This window comes from Bubalus bubalis, chromosome 12 (genome assembly GCF_019923935.1).
Source record: "Bubalus bubalis isolate 160015118507 breed Murrah chromosome 12, NDDB_SH_1, whole genome shotgun sequence".
NCBI lineage: Eukaryota > Metazoa > Chordata > Mammalia > Artiodactyla > Bovidae > Bubalus > Bubalus bubalis.
The window spans coordinates 25,619,418-25,643,476 of record NC_059168.1 but is presented as its reverse complement, the minus strand read 5'-3'; the positions used below and the strand labels follow the sequence as shown (position 1 = coordinate 25,643,476).

Here is a 24,059-nt window from a genome sequence, read left to right as displayed (position 1 = left end):
CATGACTGAGCGACTGATCTGATCTGATAATTATAACTCCTGTTAAATTTCAGTGTTTCCTAACAGCTTTTTTTTTAACTCTTAGGTTTGACTCATCCTGCCCCCATATCTATTAACATGTTAGATACAAAAATCTGTATATATTTTTCCCTATATAACTCTAAACATCTTTTCACATTGGCTCAGTCAATAAAGAATCTGTCTGCAATGCAGGAGACCCAGGTTTGATTCCTGGGTCAGAAGATCCCCTGGTGAAGGAAATGGCAACCCACTCCAGTATTCTTGCCTGGAAAATCCCATGGACAGAGAAGCCTGGCGGGCTACAGTCCATGGGGTCGCAAGAGTTAGACACGACTTAGGGACTTAGCCACCACCACCAATAGTTATTTTTAATGGTTGTTAAATATTTCATGGAATAAATACAGTTCACTAATTCATTCTCCTATAATATTGCAGTCATATTATTTCCAACTCTTTATTACTATAACTAAAGATGCCATGAACATCTTTATACATAAAATGTCATTATGGCTAGGCATAACCATAAAATTCATATTTGACTTTTTTTATAAGTAAAACTTCCTAATAGAAGCATTTGTGACCTTTTGAAAATTTCTTAAGGGGCAAAACAAAGTTAGATTCTACATCTTCTCTATGGAGCTAGCTGATAAACAGTAAAAACGACAAAGTGAAGAGGACAGCTGAAAACTATTTTCAAGATTATTTTGGGCAAAACAATGCTTAAATTGGTAGAGGAAAAAAAAATTCTTTTAACCAAAACTATACCCTACCTGTTGAAAAGCTTTTTCTGCTTGACGCTCAGCATCAATAACTTGTCTCTCAAGCTGCTGCATCTGAAATGTGAGAAAAGACATAAAAAATAGAAAAATTCGTATTTCCCTTTTGGAATTCTTTAAGAACATTTAAAGTACTTCAATAGATATTAATTACATAGAATTTAGCACATTAAAGGTTCTTTCAGGGCATATGTAAAAACTGATCAAACAAAATACCAAAATTTTGATACTACTTGCAATATGTACTACATGAGTATTAATCAGTAGAATTTTCTTCATTGGACTATATGTTAGAAATTACTGGTCAGCATATTTTAAGAACAGTAAATTAAATCTAAGATAATAGTAAGACCTCAAATGTCATATTGCTTTGCTGATCAAAAAGATCCAATGATGGGGGGAGGAATAAATTAGGAATTTGAGCTGGTGGCTCAGACAGTAGAGAAACTGCCTGCAATGCAAGAGACCCAGGTTCAATCCCTGGGTTGGGAAAGTCATCTGGAGAAAGAACCCATGCCAGTATTTTTGCCTAGAGAATTCCACGGACAGAGGAGCCTGGTAGGCTACAGTCCATGAGGTCGCAAAGAGTTGGAAATGAGTGAGCAATTAACATATATACATTACTATACATAAAACAGATAACCAACAAAGACATACTGTATTGTACTGGGACTATCCTCAATATTTTGTAATAACCTATATAGGAAAAGAGTCTGAAAAAGAATATACATGTCCATACATATATATATAAACTGATGGGATGTCCCTGGTGGTCCAGTGGCTAAGACTCTGCACTCCCAAATGCAAGGAGTTCAGGTTGAATCTACAACTAGATACCACATGCTGCAGCTAAGACCCAGTACAGCCAAATAAATAAACATTTTTAAAAAAACCTGAATCACTTGGCTGTACACCTGAAACTAACAACACTATAAATCAACTATACTTCAACAAAAAATAAATAATAAAAAGAATTTAAAAAGAAAAAAGATAAACTGAAACAGGCTTACTATAAAGGAAAGAAGTCCCAGTGATATCAGAAAGTGGTGCATTTTCATAAGCTTCACAGGTGGTATGTGTAAGTCACAACTGAGTAGTTTTAATTCTTAAAGATTGTGATAGAAAGAGTATAGAAGATACTCTGATAAAATATACATATGTTCACAAAAGCATATGGCACAGAGGTTGGAAAAAATACCTGGGTATTTTTTGAAAGTTCTGTGGATAATAAAATGTTTGAAGATTTCAGAGGGTGGGAAATTAAAAAAAAAAAAACTTTGGATATTTTAAGTAAAATACTAAACTGAATATTATAAGTAAAAAAGCAAAAGTCTTAAAAAGGATCTAATACAAATTAACATAATACACAACCATGATGTAAAACTAGATGTGAATTATTCTTTTCTGAGTGTTGAAGTCTGGTCAACTGGAGCCATCTGTGGCTCAACCTATGCTCACCGTCACTTTTATTGTTGGCTGACATTCTCAGATGCCCTAAACTTCCAGAGCATCTCAAACTCACAGCACCCTGGGTGTGATACAACAGCACCCATGGCTGATACAACAGATCACCCCCTTCTCAAAACCATGGAGGGGTGTCCTCCTACAGCAGGAAGCAAGGCTGCCAGCTCTGGACCACATGAGTGACAGGAATCCCAACTGAGGCATGTGTTATTCTCAATGCCTGAAAGATAGTTTCTGTTATGAATACATAATTTTTTAAAGCTGTACTGGTTTGGAGCATTTGCTGCATTTTGATGTCTATGTTTGGGCAAATTACCAGTCGACACAGGTAAAACTCAAGACCATGATGAGCACTATCACTTCGCCCACCTAACACAAAAAACCTCTTAAACATTTCAGAAGTGCAGCACATGGAGCTTAGTAAAAGTATCTGTATTTACTGTATCATCCATGAAAACCCGATGGTGTTACTGGGTACTCAAAGAATCGTATACCAAACACTGTGACAAAGCAGAGCACCATAGTACTAAAAATGAAAAATGATGGTCTAAGATAAAAAATGACATGTGGACACAGATGAGGAAAATGGACAAATATGTCTCTGGAAAGCACAGCAACAGCCGCAACTGGTTCTTTCTTGCACATCCCACTACACTTGCTGTCACTGAAAACTCACGAGTATATTCAGTTTACTAAGGATGTATCTCAGCCCTTCTGTCTGGGCCACACTGTAACACCTGGCAACCTTGATTTCATGACAGTAGGAGGAGGAATTACTTTAACTATGGAGGCTATGAAAAGAATTAACAGACTTCTGAATAAGTCTCCATGCATATGTGCTTAGTCGCTCAGTGTCTGACTCTGTAACCCCGTGGACTGTAGCCCACCAGGCTCCTCTGTCCAGGGGATTCTCCAGGCAAGAATACTGGAGTGAGATGCCATTTCCTTCTCCAGAGGAATAAGTCCGAAAAGTATGCAAATCCATGTGTGATTTGGAACTTATCAGAAGATACGCAGCTTAGCAGTCTGCCTGAAAAATGCAGGAGTTCCTGCAGAAAGTAAAGAGGATTGCAAAGGAAGAATTCTATTTAACATAAAACCAACTGCACATCTTATTGAGGAGACAATGTCTCATAACCCTGAGCAAGTATTAGAAGGCTGCTGTTCAGATATAGCTATTACTTTTAATGGACTGACTCCCGAAAATACGATAGTAATGACATATGGTGTGTACCAGTCCAGAGCATTTGGACATTATTTTAGCAACACACTGATTTTCTTGTCTCCAGATGGTTCAGAAAATCACAGAGGACTGGGGAATAATAGAACTGAGCTGTCCAAGAGCACTTGAAATGTGGCTAGTCCAAATTGAAATGTGGTAGAACTGTAAAATACACACTTCATTCAATAACATAGTATTTGAAAACCTATTACAAAAAGAATAACCATCTCAGTAATTGTTCATATTGACTTACACTGAAATGATATTTTTAATGTCACATTAAATAAAAGATAATATTAAAATTAATTTCATCTACTGTTTCTTTTTCATTTTATTAATGTTGTTAGAAATTTTAAAATTACATGTTTCTCACTTTATATTTCTATTGGATAATAAAAGTGTAAAACATTCCATTGTCACCATATATGGCAATTTAACTGCCTGTCCACATGGCAATATTTTTTTAAGGTAGTTTATTGCAAGGATCTAGATTCTGGAAGAATTTTAAAATATTTGGATACATAAATAGGCATTTCCCAAGTGCATTCTCTGGACCTCATATCACCTTTAATTTTTGTGAAGATATTTCCCGGTGGCACTAGTGGTAAAGAATCCACGTGCCAGTACAGAAGACACAAGAAGCTCAGGTTTGATCCCTGGGTCGGGAAGATTCCCTGGAGAAGGAAATGGCCACCCACTCCAGTATTCATGCCTAGAAAATCTCATGGACAGAAAAGCCTGGTGGGCTACAGTCTATGGGATCGCAAACAGCTGGACACGACTGAGCACATCTCCACATTTCATGTTTAATAAACAAGTACTGTTGTCTAAAAGCATTTTATTGATTCTGTTATAGACCATCGCATTACATAAAGAAGTTGGACAAGCAATGTATCTCCTGTCTAGGATAGTCCTTAGACAAAAAAACTGACAAGCACACACCAACATTACCTTCTTTCACTATGGGACAATATGCTGACAATTGTCGTTTCTACAATGTAACGTCGTTTCTACAACGCAATCACATTGCGTTTTGAGGGGAATTTCTACACTTGTGCAGCCTTATTCTCAATTTTGAATATTTTTGAGATTTCCAGAGAAAACAGGAAAACCCACAAATGGGTTGCTGCTTTGTAAACTTTGGCTAGTGAAAATAAATGACATACCTATGAGAATGGCCAAAATCCAGAACACCGGCTATACCAAATGCTAGCAAGAATGTGGAGGAATAGGAGCTCTCATCCACTGCATGCTTTCTTATAAAATTATACATATCCTATCATACTATCCAGCAAGTGTGCTCCTCAGTATTCACCCAAAGGAGTTGAAAACTTATGTTCACATAAAAACTTTCACACAGATATTTACAGCAGTTTTATTCACAACTGCCAAAACTTGGAAGCCATCAAGATTTCCTTCAATACATGACTGGATAAACTGTGGTATAATCAGACAATGAAATATTATTTACTGCTAAAAGGAAATGAGCTATCAAGCTATGAAAAGGCATGAAGGAAACTTAAAACATATTATTAAGTGAAAGAAGCCAAACTGAAAAGGCCACATAAAGTATGATTCTAACTACATAACATTCTGGAAAACTATGGAGACAATAAAAGGATCAGTGGTTGTGAGGCTGGGGTTGGGGGAGAGCATGGAGAGGGATGAATAAGCAGAGCACACAAGCTTTTTAGGACAGGGAAAGTACTCTGTTGGAGAGGGAAATGGCCACCCACCCCACTATTCTTGCCTGCAGAATTTCATGGACAGCAGCTACAGGCCATGGGGTCGCAAAAAGTCAGACATGACCGAGTGACTAACACCACTACACTAAATCCTCTGTATGCTACCATATGATACATACGTGTCACTAAACATTGTCCAAACCCATGGAATGTACAACACCAAGAGTGAAACTATGAACTCTGGGTGATAATAATGTGTCAATGTAGGCTGAACAATTTGTAACATGTACCACTCTGGAGAGAGATGTTAATAATGGGGATGGCTAATGCAACGGCACCCCACTCCAGTACTCTTGCCTGGAAAATCCCATGGATGTAGGAGCCTGGTGGCCTGCAATCCATGGGATCGTGAAGAATCGGACACAACTGAGCGACTTCACTTTTACTTTTCACTTTCATGCACTGGAGAAGGAAATGGCAACCCACCCCAGTGTTCTTGCCTGGAGAATCCCAGGGACGGGGGAACCTTGTGGGCTGCCGTCTACGGGGTCACACAGAGTTGGACACGACTTGAAGTAACTTAGCAGCAACTATGGAGAACAGTGTAGAGACTCCTTTAAAAACTGGAAATAGAACTGCCATATGACCCAGCAATCCCACTGCTGGGCATACACACCAAGGAAACCAGAAATGAAAGAGACGTGTACCCCCATGTTCACTGAAGCACTGTTTACAATAGCCAGGACATGGAAGCAACCTAGATGTCCATCAGCAGATGAATGGATAAGAAAGCTGTGGTCCATATACACAATGGAATATTACTCAGCTATTAAAAAGAATGCAATTGAGTCAGTTCTAATGAGGTGGATGAAACTGGAGCCTATTATACAGAGTGAAGTAAGTCAGAAAGAAAAACACCAATATAGTATATTAATGCATATACATGGAATTTAGAAAGATGGTAACGACGACCCTACATGCAAGACAGCAAAAGAGACACAGATGTAAAGAACAGACTTTTCAACTCTGTAGGAAAAGGCAAGGGTGGGATGATTTGAGAGAATAGCATTGAAACATGCATATTACCATATGTGAAACAGATGACCAGTCCAACTTTGATGCATGAAGCAGGGCACTCAAAGCCGGTGCACTGGGACAACCCTGAGGGATGGGACAGGGAGGTTGGTAGGAGAGGGGTTTAGGACGAGGGGGACACGTGTACTCCTGTGGTTGATTCACGTCAGCGTATGGAAAAAACCATCACAACATTGTAAAGTAATTAGCCTCCAATTAAAATAAATAAATTTAAAAAAGAAAAATAATAATGAGGATAGCTATACATGTGTGGGGGCAGGGAATACATGAAAAATTTATATCTTCCACCCAATTTTTCTGTGAATCCTGCTCTAAAAAAGACACAGTCTTAATAATAGTCATGTTTTTTTTAAAGACTGAATAATTTCTCAAAGGGGACCACTTTGAATGTTTGCCCCCAACTCTGGCAAATTCACATCTTGGAATCCTAATGCCCAATGTGATGGTGATTAAACCTTGAGGGTGGGCCCCTCATGAACTGCATTAGAGCTTTTATAATAGAGTTTCTACAGAGCTCCCAGCCCCTTCTGCCAGGTAGCAGTGCAAGAAGTCAGTGACCCAGACGAGGGCCCTAACCTGACTATGCTGGAATCCTGGTATCAGACGTCCAGCCTCCAAAACCATGAGAAATAAGATTTCTATTGTTCGTAAGCTACACAGTCTGTTGTTATTTTGTTACAGCAATCCCCACAGACTAAGACATAGAACTGGTTCTGAGAGTGAGGTGCTGCTTAACAAATATCTAAAAATGTGGAAGCAATTTTGGAACTGGGTAATAGAGCCTGGAAGAATTTTAAGGTACATGGTAGAAAAAACCTACATGACCATGAACAGACCATTAAAGCAATTCTGTTGAGAGGTCAGAAGAACAGGAAAGCTATAGAGAAAGCCTCAATCTTCCTGGAGCTAAGGATTGTGAACAGACTATTGATAGAAATAATGGCTGGTAAAAGGCTCTTCTGATGAGATGTCAGGTGGACATGAGGAAAATATTACTGGAAACCAGAGGAAAAGTGAGACCACAGCCTACAATAAGCATTGGAGCATCCTGAACTTCTCCCCTAGAGCTGAATGCCCTGTACAACCCTGCAAAGACCTACGGGGAAATGAGTGTGGGGCTGGGAATAGTGGCTATTAATGGAAAACATGTGGCCCTTAGAGCCAACTAGTTCTCTGAAACCTTCTCACTTACCCCCATGTGCCGAATGTGCAGCAGCTAAGCATTTACTTCCTGTTAAAAGACTGAATGTTCCTCTCCTATAAAGTTGAATAAATTACTTGGAGGCCTCCAGTCCAACAACTGTGGCATTTATGGGCTCATGGTATAATAAGCAGTCTCAGACCCACTCATTCTAAAGCAAATATTGATAGTCAACCAGCACTGATTTTATACACAACTGTTGGTCAACTTTTCAGATATCCCATCCTTAAATATAAACGGACCACCAAAGATCATCAGACATTTGAGAAAAGCTTGCAACATGAAAAAGAAAAATCAAACATAAAAGCGGAAAATAACCTCAGAGGGGAAAAAAGATAATTCAAGGAAGAGAACTTAAAAGGAATTAAAATTAGAGTTCAGGAACAAGGAATTTTCAAATACATTATTGTGTAGCCATGTCACAGACAGAAATTGTTATTCCAATTAGAAATATTAGGCAATTGGTGTTTCGAATGCCCCCAGCCAGTGACATGGATGGGATGTGAGCCTTCGTGCTCAGAATCCCTAGTGCTCTTTTAGTTGAACCACAGCTGCTTAGGTATTTATAAACTCCACCCACAGTGTATAGTTATACAGAACCAAAGGAAAATCAGTCCCAAATACATGAAACCACAAAATCCTTGTCTGGGAAGCATCTGTATTTTTGTCCCTTGTATATTCTATTCTTTTGGCCTAGGAATCTTTTATTAGTAACTTAAAATCATTAACATTCATAATAGGAACAATTTTAAACTGTATGGTCTCAAGAAACCTACTGCAGAAGGAAACACACCATTTAAAAAAAATTGTTATCAAAAATAATATCCTCAGGATTTCCCTGGTGGTCCAGTGGCTAAGACTCTGCAACTCCCAATGCAGGGTGCCCAGGTGGGTGCCCAGGTTTGATCCCTGGTCAGGGAACTAGATATCACATGCCACAACTAAAGGTTCTGCATGCTGCGACTAAGACCTGGTGCAGCCAAATACATAAATACAATGTAAAAATAGGAATAGCCTCATCAATAGCCCCAAAATAAAGTTATTTAAAATAACTTTAAATCAGCCTGAAAATCTCATTATTATTATTATACGTACAATTTTCATTGTGTGTTAGTTGCTCAGTCAAGTCCAACTCTTTGCGACCCCATGGACTGTAGCCCACCAGGCTCCTCTGTCCATGGGATTTTCCAGGCAAGAATACTGGTGGGGGTTACCATTTCCTTCTCCAGGGAATCTTCCTGACCCCGGACTGAACCTGGGCCTTCCAAATTGCAGGCAGATTCTTTACTATCTGAGCCACCAGGGAATGTGCTATGAAATATCAGGTGGGGCAAAAGAGTAACAGGACATGTGTGATTTAAATAGGATAACCGTGGTGTTGACTGGACTGTTATATGAAAGCAAACACAATGCTGTCCAGGGACTCCTTATTCTTAGACGAGAATCCTAGACCACCTCAGGGAAATCACATTGACAAGAGGAAGGTCGAGTGGCAGGAACTGCCAGACAGCAATGCTGTATCAGATAAAGGCAGCATTAGGCTATGTGAGCCATGCTGATGCCTAAAGGGAAAACTCTTCATTTGTTTCACCTTTTTCTTTTCACTGAAAATCTAACTAATAGGAAACAACATTCACTTCAACTGAAAAATAAACTTTCCCTTTCCCTCCCTGACTCTGAAAATGAACTAGTAATACTGTAAAGCAGAAAACTACTTAAATCTCAGCTTCCCTGAAGAGTTTATGTTTGGCATTCTAGAGATATTTCCAACACCATTCCTTAAATTCCTCCAAAGACCTCTCCCACTTACAGCAGGATTTGCCCAAGATTTCAATAAGGACTTTTTCTTCACAAGCTTCAATATTCAAAGTTACTTGGAAATTGTAATGGAAAAATAAATAGGTGAAAAAAATAGTTTAAAAAGATCCCATGTATTTTCCTAATCCTAATCTCCAAAATATATAATGTATATAAAATTGAAATCCATCTTTAATTATAGGAACACTCTGAGATCCTCTCACACATTTTTCCTAAAAAAATTCAGAAAGATGTCTATCAATCTATAATTATACTATTTTAGTTTTAAATAATAAAAGTTATTTTTATTATTATTTAAAATAATAAAATAAAACAGTCTAAATAATAAAAAGTAATTTTAATTTTTAGGTCATCTCCTTGTATGCTTAACCAGTGTGTCCAGTCAGAAAGATACAAGAAAATAATAATGAGTTACTTCTATATGCCAGGCACTCTTTTAGCTGCATCACAAAAAAAGTGTGAAAGATCTAAGGTTTTATGCCAACTCTGCTATTTGTTACCTGTGTGATATTGGGCCTCCTGCTCAAATACTCTCAGTCTTAATGTCAACAACTTTAGATTGTGGATAATAATAGTTACCTCATAGAGTTACTGTGGGGTTTAAGCTAGCTAATGGTTGCAGTCAACTGCAACCTAAGTCAACTTAGGATCCATAGTTGGCACCTAGTGTTAGCTGTCTATAATCAGTGCCAAGAATACAGAACCAAGAACCAGAACTGTAGCAGAAAAGAAAAGCTGGACAGAATTTCTGGCAAAGAGCTGAGGAATCAAATTAGTATTCTCTCAAGAATCTTCAGCTTTAGGCCTGCATCCATCTGGAGGGGAGGTACAGAGAGCTATTAGGAAGAATCCTTGAGACAAACCGGTTCTAACACAAAACCAAAGATCACAGCTGGGAACAGAACGCCTCTGGAACGCGATATTTGACTCAAGTTGGGTTGGCATGCAGAAGTAATGCAACAGGGTTTGCCTTGAGAAGTATGTAACACTCTGGAAACTGTTATTACTACATACACACATACATCCTAACTTACACAGACATATGCTGCCAAGCAGAGATGGATTTATATGTTGTGTGACCGAAAAGACAACAGATGAGTAGGTAAGAATATCAGAGAAAGTAAGGAACGTGGTAATAAAACCAGATTAGAGATGTCATATAGGGTGATGGCTAAGCATTCAGGCTCTGAAAACAAAACGCTGCACTTAGTGGCTCAGTCGTGTCCGACTGTTGCCACCCCATTGACTGTAGCCGGCCAGGCTCCTCTGTCCATGGGGGTTCTTACGCAAGAATACCAGAGGGGTTGCCACGCCTTCCTCCAGGGGATCTTCCCAACCCAGGATTTGAACCGGGGTCTCTGGCACTGCAGGCTCTACCAGGTGAGCTATGAGGGAAGCCCCCAAAACAAAATGCCTATTTACAAATATTGGCCAAATATTGGCTTCATCATTTACATTTCAGCATGAACTCAGTCAAGGTAAATACCTTTTATGCACCTTAGTTTCCTCTTGTGTAAATATGAATAATATTAATATCTACCTCATAGGCTCTTATAAGGATTAAAAACATAATAAAGTACTTAGAAGATTGCCTGGCACATGGTAAGCATCAGTTTCCTAATCTGTGAAATGGGAACAATAAAACTTATTACTTCATAGGTTGTTATAATAACTAAATAAATCATATCTGTACACTGCTTAGTACATAATAAATCAATATTTGGTATTTTTATTTTAATACCAGTACTTGGTATTTTTATGGGTGGGTACCAAAAATAACTTTTAATCCAGAGAAAAAAATAGCGAAAAATACAGAAAATATCATGAAAAAGTGTTATTCCTATTTTGGTGTTGAATATATTTACTGGGAAGCCATGAGTAACTTGGCATGTTTATCCTCTTTCCACTGTATAAAACACATATAAATCACTCCATCTCTGAGATCTGTCAAAGGCTTTAAGACAAATAAAATTACAGAAGACCCCAAAAAAAGGAAGAAGAAGAAAAAGAAACCACACCTAAAACAGCAATTCTGAAATAATATTCCTCTCAATCTTTATTCACTGACAAAGAAAAAAGAAAAGTTGGTAACTAAATTAATGACCAAAAACTATTTACAATCTTACTTACAGAGAAAATTACACTTTTAAAATTTACAAAATGGGCACTCACAAAGAAATTTCTTATGACAAGCCTACTGAAGAACAAAACAAATATTGGCATTAAGAATTTAAAGGTCAATTAACTGGAACCCAAATAAACATAACTTTTTATAACTTCTTATAAAGAAAGTCCATAAAGAAACCAAGAGAGTACAACAGCCAAGGGAACCAAGAAAATTTTGAGTAGGAGGCTGTGGTCAACAGCAGGCCAACTGTTGAAGGGCTGAGGTACCTGGGACACTTGGAAAGTGTCCAGTGAGCTTGGGCAGCAAGGTTATAATTAGTGATATTGCTAAAATCATTACATGGGGGACAATCATAGTACAACCTGGGAAATGATTTTTACAGAGAGAGGAGCAAAAGATAAAGCATGAGTCACTAACTCTGAGTTAGGATAAGCTTTCCCAACTTGGAGATAATCAAACTGGGATTTTTTTTTCCAAGTTATAATTTTTATTTTAATAGTGATAAATAAAGTAAATTGATAGTGGGGATGCATTCCACAAAACCTATGACCGGGTCACCCTCTAGCCCAAAGTGAATAGAGTAACTTTAGTCTTTCCATCTAAAAGCTGTTTGTGCACAAAAATTTACGAGGATAAATATGAAAGGTTAAACTGAACGGTGTTTCACTGGACTTTATTACAATTCTTCTGTGCTAAGAGATTCTTGGTTGGCAATGGAAGTAAGATTTAACATGATTTTTAGAGATGTGATATGTGTACCAGTCTCCACTGTAAAAGGATTATGCAGGCTAGAGTTTATGAAACCACCTGTAAGTTCTCCTGGTCAGTTCTGAACGATCATTAATACCATTTATATAGCCATCCAGACAGCAGTGCCAATACAAATATAATGTGAGTTACATATATAATTTCAAAACTTCTAGTACCCATATTTACAGTTAAAAACAGGTAAATAATTTTACTATTTTCTATTTAATCTACTGTCCAAAATATTATCATTTCAACATGTAATCAATATAAAACTATTGCACAGGTATTTCATATTCTTTTTTCAAACTAAATCTTTGAAACCCAGCGTGTAGTTTACATTTCCAACACATCTCAATTTGAACAGGTCTCATTTACAGTGTTCACTAACCACTTGTGGCTGTGCCTGCCATACTGGACACTGCAGGGCTAGAACCCAAGCTCCCTGGAAATAGCAACATGCATTGTCTTATTCACAGTTTTATAACTGTAGCATTAAGAACAGTGTCTGGCACAAACACACTGCAATGAATATTTGTTGAATGAATAAACAAATGAATTAATCTATTGGTTTTATACACATATATTAAAAAATCCTATGACATAAATGAAATTTTAATTACATGGTTAGAACTATTAAGAGAAGCACAGAATTATATTAAGTCAATTCTATAGTTTAGTGACACATTGTTTGTCAACACAAATTCCTAAATAGGTGTATACTTCCATATACAATGTTTTACTGTGTTTTATCTTACACAAGGAATGAACAATAATCACTTTAAAGATAATTTGTCTAAACATTTAGTAGATCAAAATGCTATCACACCACAGTAAAGTCAAATAAATTATAGCTGTTCTTTCAAGCATGAATTAATTCTACATTCATTAAATACACACAATTATTACATAGTCCACCAGTATTTGAAAAGAAGTGTTTTTTGTCTTAATGTCCAATCCATTCTAAAACTAGCAAAAGAATATGCCCAGTAGAGCGTCAGGTCCCTGACAAAAAATTAAATAATATTCATTATTTTTTAAATGTTTACCTCCTAAAGTACTGAGATTACTTAATATAAATGAAATGGGCCCCAAAGAACTGATGTTTTACTAACAAAGGTGAGGGAGAAAAGCTTACCTTCTCTGCTAAGAGCTCTCGTATCTTGCTTGCTTGAACTCTAAATTTCATGAGCTGGGACTCCAGGGCTACACAGCGTTCTTTCCAATCTACTGGCCCTTCTGTCTCAGAAAGCTCTGCCATAATTATTCTAGGAAAGAAAGCATTCAAACAGCATAGTATCAATTAGCATTCAGGATAATTCTTTAAATCATCCAACGCACACATTCTAGCCACCATCTAATGATATCTAAATGCAAGTTTTGAATCCTAAGATAAATTCCAGAACCTGGTGAATACTCATGGAAAGAACTTAGAGACGAGGCCAGGGAAGGAGGCCCAACTGGGTTATTTAAACTTTCTGTGTAACTTAACCTTTCCATGTCTCAGCAATCTAGAAAAAAAGGGGGAATTCAGCAATAACGAACCATTCTTCTCACACATAGGTAAGGAACAAATTAAATACTGCTGTTCTTAACATCACTTTGGACACCATAATAGTATCACACAGAGTACTGTCATTATTTCAGCTCTGCTCAACAGGTAAGATTTTTAAAAATCTGTCAGTTCATAATTTTACCACATTAAATTTACAAAATTATTAGTTTTGCTTCCATTGGTAGCATTGTATGTGTGTGTGCTAAGTCACTTCAGTTGTGTCTGACTCTTTGTGACCCCGTGGACTATAGCCTGGCAGGCTGCTCTGTCCATGGGATTCTCCAGGCAAGAATACTGGAGTGGGTTGCCATTCCCTTCTCCAGGGGATCTTCCCGACCCAAGGATCGAACCAGCATCTCTTACGTCTCCTGCATAAAAATAACCTAAATAAACTTCATATCAGCATTTTAATTATGACTTAGATTTGTATTATAATTATTACTTACCACCGCCATAAAGTTGTCCAGGTCCAGGTTATCTTCAAAACAAAAACACTTTGGCATATTTAACTGGGCAAAGTATTATGATCCTGCACAAGTTTAGATAATTTTTATTTGGTGTAAGAAGAGAAAACATATAAATATGAAATTTGGAACCACCTACATTAAATAAATCTGGAATCTGGGTATTCCATGATAGTAACCTTTTTTTGGAGGAGGTTAATCCCAGGGAGAATCACAGTAAGGGGGAAGCCAAGAAGCAGGCGCACAGATTTTGAAATTCTGAAGTGCAAAAAACTATTGCTCAATTTTGGAAACACAATTATTTCTAGTTCTGGGTGTTGAAAATGTAGTTTTAAATGTTACTATTTCATCAAGTCATTTTTGTAAATGGCTTAATAATGTGTTTCTGAATTGCCTTTGTTACGAACTGACAAAATGTGCATTAGGAATGGCTCTTCTGGAGACGCCAAGCCCTAGTCTTGGACTATGTGTGTGTGTTAAGTCGCTTCAGTCATGGGCTATACATGACAGCAAAACTCAGAATCCCAAGACAGAACTGCAGCTGAAGCATATTATTCCGTTCTTTTGTTTTTCAAAAACATGTCTGCTTCACAAATTGACCAAGTTGATTTTCCCATTATTTCGTGCAATATAACCCCTTCTTAAACCTAGAACAGTTTTTAAAACCTGCAAATGATTGTTTTCCTAGCATAAATATTGTTTTGTGTTTAGATTAGCTTTCATATTAATACTTATATTACCACTCAATAATTTAGAAGTAAATATAAGCAAAGTTGTTCTACAAAGGCTACAACTTCAAATTAAGAGTCCCCTGGTCATCTCAAAGCCTTCAGATGCTACTAAATTCTAGCCATAATGTAAATGGAATCTTCCTGTAGAGCAAGAAATCGTTCTCATCATTTCTTCATTTTTTCTAAAAGCCCCGTCCCATTGTTTTAGAGTTTTCCCTAAGGATATTAACCATATTAATGACCTTTTTCATTATTCACAAAAGCATTTACTATCAATACACACAAACTCTTTCTCAATTCTACTGCTACTTCATTTCTTTCCTCTTTAGCTTTAGACTAGACAAAGAAGAAAATACAGATGAAATCTTAAAAATAGAAAGCAGACTTGAAATGAAATGCTTAAGTCTTGAACCATTCTTATCACTGCACAGAAATATAGGGAAGCTTCTATGTCTTAAGTAACAAGAAGAGTATTTCATACTGATTAATTTTTGCTCTACATTTAAAATAACCTGTTTAGTTCACTATAAAATTTCTACAGCTTTAAAAATAACAAGCATTTTTCAACAAGTAGAAATCAGTGTAATGAACCATACGAATTGAATAAAAGACAAAAACCATATGATCATTTCAACAGACACAGAGAAAAGCACTTGACAGAATCCAATATTATTTTATAATTAAAAACATTCAACAAACTATTAATAGAAATAGAAGTTAACGTCCTCAACCTGATATAGAAGCATCTACGAAAGCCCACAGCTAACACCACACTTAATTGTAAATGACTGATCCGCGTAAGGTCAGAAACAACATAAGGCTGTTTGCTTTTGCCACTTCTAATGTGTCACACTGGAGGGTCTGGCCAGTACAAGAAAATAAAATAGGAAACACGTAGATTGGAAAGGAAAAACTAAAACTATCTCTATTTTAAGATGTCATGGTCTTATACACAGAAACTTCCAAGGAATCCATAAAAAAAAAAAAAGAAAAAAGCTATTAGAACTGTTTAAAAAAAAAAAAAAAAAGAACTGTTTGAGATCAGAAAAGTTTCAGGAAACCAAATCACTATATGAAAATTAATTGTTTTTCTATACACTTGCAAGGAAAACTCCAGAAATGAAATCAAGACTATATTCCACTTACTCCAGCATCAGAAATAATTAAGTATTTAGGAGTAAATTTAACAAAAGAAGTACAAGATTTGTACTCTGAAAACTAAAAAACATCATTGAAAGAAATTAAAGAAGACCTAAAGAAATGGAAGACTTCGTATGGATGGCAATACCTGCAAATGGATATGCACATTCAATACAATCTCTATCAAAATTTTAACTACATTTTTTGCAGAAACTGATAAGCTGATCCTGTAATGCATACAGAAATTCAGAATACTCAAAACAATCTTAAAGACTCACACAATTTCAAAAATTACTGTGAAGCTATAGTAATTAAGACTGTGTGGTACTAGCATAAAGATAGATATATAGATAGATGGATAGATAGATCAACAGAATAAAATTATGAGTACAGAAATAAAGAAATAAGGACGGGGGCAAGAATAGGTGAAGGGGATCAAGTGGCACAAACCTCTTACATTAGCTATATAACAAATAAGGGCTTCCTTGGTAGCTTAGCTGGTAAAGAATCCTCCTGCAATGTGGGAGACCCTGGTTTGATTCCTGGGTTGGGAAGATCCGCTGGAGAAGGGATAGGCTACCCACCCCAGTGGGTGCAGATGACACCACCCTTATGGCAGAAAATAAAGAAGTAAAGAGCCTCTTGATGAAAGTGAAAGAGGAGAGTGAAAAAATTGGCTTAAAGCTCAACATTGAGAAAACTAAGATCATGTCATCCAGTCCCATCGCTTCATGGCAAATAGATGGGGAAACAGTGGAAAGAGTGGCAGACTTTATTTTGGGGGGCTCAAAAATCAAGGCAGATGGTGACTGCAGCCATGAAATTAAAAGATGCATACTGCTTGGAAGGAAAGTTATGACCAACCTGCTGCTGCTGCTGCTAAGTCTAAACAGCATATTAAAAAGCAGAGACATTACTTTGCCAACAAAGGTCCATCTAGTCAAGCCTATGGTTTTTCCAATAGTCATGTATGGATATGAGAGTTGGACTATAAAGAAAGCTGAGCGCCGAAGAATTGATGCTTTTGAACTGTGGTGTTGGAAAAGACTCTTGAGAGTCCCTTAGACTGCAAGGAGATCCAACCATTCCATCCTAAAGGATATCAGTCCTGAGTGTTCATTGGAAGGAGTGATGTTGAAGCTGAAACTCCAATACTTTGGCCACCTGACACGAAGAGCTGACTCATTTGAAAAGACCCTAATACTGGGAAAGACTGAAGGCGGGAGAAGAAGGCGACGACAGAGGATGAGATGGTTGGATGGCATCACCGACTCAATGGACATGAGTTTGGGTAAACTCTGGGAGTTGGTGAGGTGATGGACAGGGAGGCCTGGCATGCTACAATCCATGGGGTCGCAAAGAGTTGGACATGACTGAGCAACTGAGCTGAACTGACTGAACCCACCCCAGTATTCTTGGGCTTCCCTGGTGGCTCAGCTAGTAAAGAATGTGGCAGACCTGTGTTTGATCTCTGGGTTGGGAAGATCCCCTGGAGAAAGAACAGCTACCCACTCCAGCATTTGGGCCTGGAGAATTCCATGGACTATATATAGTCCATGGAGACATGACTGAGCAACTTTCACTTTACCAAGTAAGTCACAGGGATGTAATATACAGCATAAGGAATATGGTTAATGTACTAACTTTGTATAGGAATAGATGGTTGCTAGACTTATGAGGATCATTTCATAATGTATGCAAACAAGAAATCATTATGTAGTATACTGAAATTAACATAATAGTGTACAGCAACTCTATTTTATTTATAAAATATATCTATAACAACCATACTTCCAAATAAGATCACATTCTGAGATACTGTGGGTTAGGACTGCAATATTTCTTTTTTGAGGGGAAGGGAGCAATTCAATCCATTTTTTAAAATACACAAATAAAAAAACCCTCACATGGAGAGTGAACTGATTTTTGACAAGGTGGAATGAAAAGTTCTTTTTAAATAAATGGTACTGGGCAATTGGATATCCACATGTGAAAGAATAAATTTGGTTTCCCACCTCATACCATACACAAAAATTGACCCCAAATGGATCAAAGACCTAGATGTAAGACCTTAGGCTCTAAACTTGTAGTAGAAAATAGTCATAAGTCATTGTGATCTTGAATAGACAACAGTTTCCTAATATAACATTTAAAGCATAAGTAATCAAAAAAATAGATAAATTTAACCTAAAATTAAATATTTTTGTACTTCAAAGGACACCATAAAGAAAGTGAGGGTTTCCCTAGTGGTCCAGTGGTTAAGAATCCACTGTGCAATGCAGGGGACACGGGTTTCATCCCTGGTGGCATCCTGGTCATGCCACACAGCAACAAACCCATGAGCCGCAACTAGTGAGCTCAAGCCTGGAGCCTGGGTCTGCAACGAGAAACCATGGCAATGAGAAGCCCCTGCAACTAGATTGTAGCCCCCACTTGCTGCAATTAGAGAAAGACTGCATGCAGCAATGAAGACCCAGAGCAGCCAAAAATAAATAAAAACATAATTTTTTATTAAAAAAAAAGAAGGTGAAAAGATAACCCACATAATGGGAAGAAATATTTACTAATCACATTATCTATAAAGGACTTGTATCCAGAAAATAAAAAGGACTCTTACAACTCAACAATAAAAAGCACAATTAAAAAGTAGCAAAGTATCTAAAGAGATATTTTTTAAAGAATATATTCAAATGGACAATAAGCACATAAAAAGATATTTAACATCATAAATATTAATATAAGGGAAAATGCAAATCAAAATCACAGTGACATCCCACTGTATACCAAATAGAACAGTTATAATAAAAAAGACATGTAATAACATATGTCAGCAAGGATGCAGAGAAACTGGAACTCCTATATACTGCTGTTGAGAATGTAAAAATAGTACAACTGCTTTGGAAAATAACAATTCCTCAAAAGTTTTAACATAAAGTCACTATATGACTCAGCAACTCCAATGTTAAGTATATACTCAAGAGAACTGAATACAGAAGTCCACATCAAAACTTGTACACAAATGTTAATAGCAACATTACTCAAACAGTCAGAAAGTAGAAACAAACCAAGTATCCATCATCAGATGAAAGGATAAACAAAATGTGGTATATCCATACAGTGGAATCTTACTCAGCCACAGAAGAAGGAATAAAGCACTAATACATGTTACAACAATGGATGAACTTTGAAAACATTACCTTAAGTGCCAAGTGAAAGAAGCCAGACACAAAAAAAGACATATTGTATGATTCTATTCATATAATAGGCAAATCTCAAGACACAGTATATTAGCTTAGTGGTCGCCAAGGGCTATGAAAAGAGGGCAATGGTGATCAACTAGTAATGGGGTGGGAGCTTCTTTGTGGAGTGATGAAAATATTCTAGAATTACACAGTGCTGTTGATTGCATAACCTTGTGAATACACCAAAAACCACTGCACTGTACACTTTAAAAAGTAACTTTAATGGTTTCTGAATTACACCTCAATTATAAAGAGTATATATTTACAAATGAATAAACAAAAAGTAACAGTTTAAGTGGATGTATATTAATAATCTATTGTTTGTGGTTACCCTGCCAAGAATTCCACCATTAACTCAATCTAGAGTTAATTGTTAATCTCAAATATGACAAACAGCAGACATATATTTCACCAAGAGTACTGTGCTATGAAAATGACACATCAAATAAATTCTGTTAAACACATCTATTCATTTCTTTAGTTATGTAATTACATACTTTCACAGTGAAGTAGCAAAATGTTAGGAATATTATTGGTATTTAATATCTGCATTCCTTATTAATAGGGTCATTATTTTAAAAATTCAAAACTACAGATTGGTTGGCTAATGGCCTATGGTTGGCTAATGGTTGGCTAATGGTCCTGAGATCTAGACACCTGATTTCCTCATTTCATCCTGTAATTTCAGTTAATATAAAGTAACTGCTATGTTAATGCACCAGCTTTCTAAAGATTCTAATTTTGAACAACGGTCACCATCTTTTCCCATTACTACTTATTTTATAGAGTCCAACAATATACATAGCTTTGAGAGCCATAGAAAGAAAGAAAAAAGAAAGTGAAGTCACTCAGTCGTGTCCAACTCTTTGCGACCCCATGGACTGTAGCCCACCAGGCTCCTCTATCCATGGAATTTTCTAGGCAAGAGTACTGAAGTGGATTGCATTTCCTTCTCCAGGGGATCTTCCCGACCCAGGGATTGAACCTGGGTCTCCCGCATTGCGGGCAGACGCTTTACAGTCTGAGCCACCAGGGAATCCCCTTGAGCGCTATAACTACCTGCTAAATAAATATCATTTTTAGATTTCGAATTTAAAAGTAATCTATCTTCACAGCAGCGGACAGGAAAAAGTCTTTGTTTTCCAAATACCCCCAATGACTTTTGGAAACATTTACTGACACAAAATGAACTGTTTACAGTTGTGGAATGAATGCTCTTTTCTCTGAATCTTTGACTTCCTGTTTCTCTTACAAATCCCTAGAGGGAAAGAAAAAGAAAATAAAGAATTCATCTATTTAGGCTTACCCTGATGAAGCTCAGGGTACCCACTCATATCCTTTAATTCTCTCCTCTTAAGGGACAGATTAACTTGGCCAGGTAAGTGTGGGTGTCTGTATGTATTGGTAGTGCTGCGGGAGGGGTGGGGGAAGCGGGCGGGGGGCGGGGGGGCAGCCATTCCTAAAGTAGAAAAGATGTCTTTCTTGACCGCACTGAGGCTTGCCTTGTTTAAGGAACCTCCCGACCACCAGCCAGCCAGCACCACTTAGGCAAAGCCGGCCCTTTGGTAGCACTGCTTAGAACCCGTGCTCGTCACTCCATAGCTTCTTGGGGATACACACAGCTGTGTGGTCTAGGCTTGCGACTGGCATTTTAACAAAGAAAGCAGTGACCTGCAGGTAGCATAGCACTAAGGCTTTTCCAGCGTAAATGTTTCAACTTCTCTTTCCACGGCGTTTCGCACGTCAAAATCTATGGCTCAAACGTCCCATCTTTTAAAAAGTTGGGGAAAAACTTCAGAGACAGTGCAGTTTCACGGCAGGTTACCTAAGGGCACTCTGACATTTTGGCAACTCAAGGTTTAGAAAAAGGTTCTTTAAAGTTTTGAGAAGTTTCACCCCCGAGGTTGCAGTGGGGCTCCCAAGAAGCGGAGGCCGAGTCTCAGCATCTCAAACTGCGTGGGCTACTCGGCAGCGGACGCGCCACAGCCCCGTCCGCCCCCTGGCCAACCGCGCGGCGCCACAAACCTGGGCCCCACGTTTTCAAACAAAATGTCAAGGGAGACCAGGGGGCGAGGAGCTGCCGACCACCGCTCCCACACGAGAGTCCAGTTCTGGGGGCAGCAAGGGAAGCAACGCGGAGTGCGGGGGGCTGCGGCGTGGGGCGCGGAGTTGAGGACGGTACCAGCTTGCTCCAGCCCCTGGGTCCCGGCCCGCCGGATCCGCCCGCCGCCCCCATCCTCCGTGCGACGTGCCCACCCGGGACTGCGCGCTGTAAAGAGGGCGGGGACCCCCGGGCATCCCCGGGCACCGGAATCTCTGGGGTCGCCTTTCGGCTCCGGGCCTGTCTCATGTGCCTACCTCCGCGCGGGTCCCGGCAACACCGCCCGTAGTCCCGGCCACGTCTGGTGCGGGGTTCCTGAGGTTCTCAACGTACACCCTCCTAATACCAAACTCCGAGCAGGCGGGAGAGGGGCGGGATGCCGCCTCCTCCAGGGACTGGCGGCCGTGGAAGCCAATCAGATGCCTCAGGAGGCCTTATGACGTCACCAGGAGGTGTGGCCAGGACTTTGACCCCTCCCGGTCCCTAATCCCAGGAGAGAGTTCTGTCCAGGAGTTTCTATCTCTGGCCTTTGCCACACTCAGAGCTCAGAGTCTGTTGTAAGGCTCACCTCTTTTCCATTCGCTCTGCCCTGACTCAGCTCCTTCTTGTTTGGTCTACCTGCCTGAAGCGAGTCCTCTTAACCAATCAATCCTTCACCCTCTGGTCAGGTTAACTGTCCTGTTTTGATCTACACTCTGAAAAAGACCTTCACCGGCTTCCTTTCGCTTAAGTTATCAAAAACATATCCTTTAGTCTAGTGTTCATGGCCTCCATCCTGCTTTTGTCAGGTTTATTCTTCACAGCTGCCCTTCACCTACCTAAGACTGACGGTATGCACTTCCCCACCCCAAGGAAGTCCATTTGCAACATTTACCTACTATTTCCTATGTCCACATTTAAATGGTCCATCTATCCTCTAAGACCCAGCTCAAACAATCTGCATGTAAGCATGCTTGTCGCCCCACCTAGCAGTAATCTCTTGTTTCAGCTCCCTCAGCATTTAGGTTTTTACTCTTCTTGCTACTTAGCTCATTCTGCCTCGTGTACAGTTCCTTGCACGTGTGTGTACATGCTTAGTCGCGTCCGACTCTTTGCAACCCTGTGGACTGTAGCCCGACAGGCTCATTTCCATAGAATTTTCCAGGCAAGAATACTGGAGTGGTTGCCATTTCCTACTCCAGAGGATCTTTCTGACCCAGGGATCAAACCCACATTTCCTGCACTGGCAGGAGTATTCTTTATCACTGCACCACCTGGGAAGCCCAATCCTGATCTCTCCATTAGGCAGTGAGCTCTTTGAAACCAGGGATTTGTTTTCTTTTTGTATCCTCCTTGGCACCTTGCACGGAGCCTGAGTGACTGATCATTTTAATGTAATTGGATTTTACATCCCAAGATGGGGTCTGGAAAGGCCAATCTCAGGGTTAACAAAAAAAAAAAAGGGAATTCTGAATATTGTGGGTAATCCTTCAGGTTACAAAACTAGGTCAGACACATAACTCTGATTGGTTCACAGTTGGCCAATAGGAAGTGCAAGGAAGCTTTTTTCCACTACAATCTTTTTTCTCTTTTCCCTTCCTTCAACTTATCTCACCTTATATAGAAAAAGCACAAAACAGATAAAGATTTACAAAGCTGTATTGAGGGGAGGCAATAAAGGAGTAAGACTAAAAAGCCAGCAAGTGAGCATCAGGCTTCCATATTTCTTCCAGATGAGCACTAATTTTGGACTGGGTCCCAGACTACCCCCACACACTAAATTCCTTTTGCCTTCTGTGGGAGCTGATGAAGCACATCATATGAAAAAATTGTCTCCAAACAGCCTTGGCAAACAAGCAGGCTGGACTGGGCTTATTTTATAGAGCACACAGGAGTTAAATAAACAAAGTTTAAGTAACTTGCAAAATTTAACACAGCAAGTCAGTAGAGACCAAAGAGCTAAGATCAGGAGAAGAAAGAATGCCAAAATAGAATCATTTCCGCTTGTGAGTCAGAATACTAAATAGACTAAGAGAGCTGAGTGAATAAAGTCACTCATGAAAAGAAGCTTTCTAAACACGGCTGCCACCCTTGGAAGGCTCAGCCAACATTTACTTACTGTCACTTTCTTCTAGAAACATGACAAACTGAATTTGTTTGGATGTAGAGAACAGAGCATCCTGTTTCTGGTGTGCTAAGAAAAATACATGCAACGATGGAATATTATTTAGCGATAAAAAGAAAAGAAGTACCTTTAAATGCTACAATATGGATAAACCTTGAAAACATTACGCCAAGTGAAAGAAGCCAGTCACAAAAAAAAACATGTTTTGTGTGATCTCATTTACATGAAATGTGCAGAATAGGCAAATTTTTATAGAGATAGAATGTAGATTAGTGGTTATGAGGGGCTGGGAGGGATGGGAGTGAAGGCCAAGGAGAGAGGGGTTTCTTTTCGGATAATGAAAACATTCTAAAACTTGTGGTAATGATTGTGCAACTCTGTGAATATACTAGAGACCATTGATGGGTACAGTTTAAATGAGTGAATTGTATGTTATGTGAATTTTATCTCAATAGAGCTGTTCTTTAAAAAATACATGCTGAATTTTACGTTTTCATTTTAGTAGCAGCAGTTGGAGAATATCTCTGATCAGTCCTTATGAATGTTCATGGTACTACATACCTTT

At 38.6% G+C, this 24,059-nt stretch overlaps 1 protein-coding gene across 7 annotated transcripts in view; it reads right to left on the bottom strand.

The window, feature by feature from the left end:
- Nucleotides 1-21,785, bottom strand: part of PLEKHH2 (pleckstrin homology, MyTH4 and FERM domain containing H2) — a 104,305-nt gene extending 82,520 nt beyond the window's left edge. For 6 of the 7 annotated variants that reach the window (XM_006056802.4, XM_044925864.2, XM_044925865.2 and 3 more), the window contains exons 1-3: nucleotides 21,648-21,785; nucleotides 13,296-13,425; nucleotides 792-854 (exon numbers count right to left, since the gene is read on the bottom strand). In XM_006056802.4, coding sequence (XP_006056864.2) covers nucleotides 792-854; nucleotides 13,296-13,418 — 186 coding nt within the window. In that variant the 5' untranslated portion in view covers nucleotides 13,419-13,425; nucleotides 21,648-21,785. Of the gene's footprint in view, nucleotides 1-791; nucleotides 855-13,295; nucleotides 13,426-14,158; nucleotides 14,242-21,647 lie in introns of all 7 variants that reach the window. The other variant, XM_044925863.2, reaches the window with a different exon arrangement.
- Nucleotides 21,786-24,059: the final 2,274 nt, after the last annotated feature.